Below are 2,787 nucleotides of genomic sequence, written 5' to 3' on the forward strand. Positions count from 1 at the left end.
GGATAGATATATAGTTACATTCTCTTAATGAATAGAATGATTTGTTCTAATGGTGTTTGTAAATAGGATCTCAAGTCTGCATCTTGCACAGCAATTAACCACTAAGAAGAATATATGCAGTGTGTTAGTTATTGAAACTGTCCTACCGATTTGATTTGAAACTGTCTCATTGCTATCTGTTTAATCAATAAAATTATGAAAAAAAATAAATAGAAAAAACAGTCTTCAGAATCTGCTCAAAGACCTATAAAAATTTTTTTAAAGACAGGGTCTTGCTAAGTTGCCCAGGCTAACCCTGAATTTGCAATCCTCCTGCCTCAGCCTCCTAAATAACTGTGATCATAAGTATGTACCAGCATGCTAGCCCAGGTCTTTCTGTCCTTATAAAATCATGAGGATGAGGGAGTTCTGCCCTCACAAATCATCTGAACTTCCAGACTTCCTCAAAGCTCCTTCTCTAAACACCATCAATGTGAATCTAAGGATGAAGTTTCTACACATGAACTTTGGTGGGGAACATGTTAAAACCATATCAAGTAAGTAGCACCATTTGAAAATTATTCAAGAGGTATTTGATAGAGCGGAAACAAAACCAAGAAAAAGTGCCATGATGGGAAAAACTCAGGCAATGAGGTAGGGCCATAGGGAGGGAGGCAGAATATGACTGTCCTGGAGCTAAGATGACACAGGTGACCATATGTCACATACACTCACCACACAGGAAGAGCTTTCAAGGTTTTCCCTTGTGGGATTGGGACAGTTGGAGCTTCAGATACGATTCACTTCTGCCTCTAACCCTGGAGTTAGAGGAACCAAATGTTGCTACTCACTTGCTGTTCATCTTGGAGGAAGTCACAACGCTCCAAGTTTTCTCATTGTAAAACTCTTTAATACAAAAATATCCACTAGGGGCTGGAGAGATGGCTCAGTGGTCTAAAGCACCTACTTGGAACAAGCTTGGCAAAGTACAGGGACCACGGTTCGATCCCCCAGCACCACATGCCAGCCAGCTGCGCCCCCTGGTGGGCTGAGCTGGCCACACACACACACACACACACACACACACACACACAATAAATAAATGTTAAAAAAAATTAAAAAAAAAAAACAAATATATCCACTGTAAATTTTATGAGAAACGTGTTTATGTGCCTGACACAGAACCTAGTGCTGGAGTAGATCCACAAGAAATATTAGTGTATAGGCCGGAAAGATAGCTCAGCTGACTAGAGCGCCCACTTAGGCAAGCTTAGGCAAGCGCAGGGAGCTTGGTTCAATCCCCAGCACCACATGCTGAGCCTGCCCCACCCCCAGCGTGGGCTGAGCTGACCACAGAGTCCAGGCATGGTGGCGCATGCTTGTAAGCCCAGTGCTGGGGAGGCTGAAAACAGGAGGATCACGATGAGTCTGAGCTGCATAGTGAGACCCTGTAACAATCAAATACATTTAAAAAAAAAAATTAGTGTAATCTGATTTGTTCTATTTTATAAAGACCTTCTTCCATTTTTCACAGGGAGCAGCACAAGTGTAGAGAAACAATTTTTCATGAGAAGCCAACCTGTGGAAAGTTCACTCCCTGCTGCAAATCACTAGCCGCTTGCCTAATCTCTTCATGGCTGCCTGCATCTCCTGGTTCCTCAGGGTGTAGATCATGGGGTTGAGCATGGGGGTCATGACAGTGTAGCTGATGGACACAGCTTTGTCCAAGGGGAATGGGGTGAAGGGCCGGGAGTAGATATATATGCAGGGAATGAAAATCATAGACACCACGATGATGTGGGTGGTGCAGGTGGAGGCGACCTTCCTCCTCGCCTGCCCTGAGTGGGACCTCAGCATCACCAGGATGACAGAGTAAGAGATGAGGAGGAGGAGGAACCAGATGAGCACCAGCAGCCCACTGTTGGAGATCATGAGGAGCTCCAGGAGGGATGTGTCAGTGCAGGCTAGTCTGAGTACCTGGGGGACATCACAGTAGAAGTTATCCAGGATGTTGGGGCCACAATATGGCAATGGCAGCATCAGGGCCAGCTGGACGATGGAGTGGACAAAGCCCCCGAGCCAGGCAGCAACCACCAGGCCCACGCACAGTCGAGTGTTCATGATGCTGACATAGTGGAGTGGGCGCGAGATGGCTACATAGCGGTCATAGGCCATCACGGAGAGGAAGAAGACAGTCCCACCTCCCAGCAGGTGGAAGAAGAAGATCTGGGCCATGCAACCCTGGTAGGAGATGGTCTTGGTCTCGTGAAAGAAGTCCACCAGCATCTTCGGGCAGGTGACGGTGGAATAGCAGAGGTCTATGACAGCCAGGTTCCGGAGCAGAAAATACATAGGTGTGTTGAGCCGGGGGTCAAAAGTCACTGTGACCAGGATAAGGATATTACCCATAACTGTGATGACATAGACAAGAAGGAACACCAGGAACAGGAATTTCTGGAGTTCTTGGATCTGTGAGAAACCCAGGAGGACAAACTCTGCCACCCACGTGTTGTTCTGTGGTTCCATGGGGTCTTCCCCATTTGCCTAGATGTATCAATGCAACACAAAACAAAGTGTGGAAATTGTTTTTGTTTTGTTTTGTTTGTTTGTTTTTTGATGAGTCAGGAGTGAGCTGATTAAAGTCATCCTGAGTTGCCACACTCACATATTCATCTATGAGCGTGAAGACATTTTCAAAGTTTTCACAGATTTTTCCCCATTAACTGCACCCTCCATTATTAACTACACCCTTCATTTCTGGGAAAGGTTTGCCCCTCTGGACCATGCTGTCCTTGCCCCTGGGCCTGC

At 46.1% G+C, this 2,787-nt stretch overlaps 1 protein-coding gene across 1 annotated transcript; it reads right to left on the reverse strand.

Annotated features, from left to right (window-relative positions):
• Positions 1-1,502: 1,502 nt before the first annotated feature.
• On the reverse strand, positions 1,503-2,511 carry LOC101564164 (olfactory receptor 4D1). Its single transcript, XM_004645263.1, has one exon. The coding sequence runs from the start codon at positions 2,503-2,505 to the stop codon at positions 1,570-1,572; it is 936 nt and encodes a 311-aa protein (XP_004645320.1). The 5' UTR covers positions 2,506-2,511; the 3' UTR covers positions 1,503-1,569.
• Between the last annotated feature and the right edge of the window lie 276 nt (positions 2,512-2,787).

Source organism: Octodon degus, unplaced genomic scaffold (genome assembly GCF_000260255.1).
Source record: "Octodon degus isolate 3935 unplaced genomic scaffold, OctDeg1.0 scaffold00222, whole genome shotgun sequence".
Classification (NCBI taxonomy): domain Eukaryota; kingdom Metazoa; phylum Chordata; class Mammalia; order Rodentia; family Octodontidae; genus Octodon; species Octodon degus.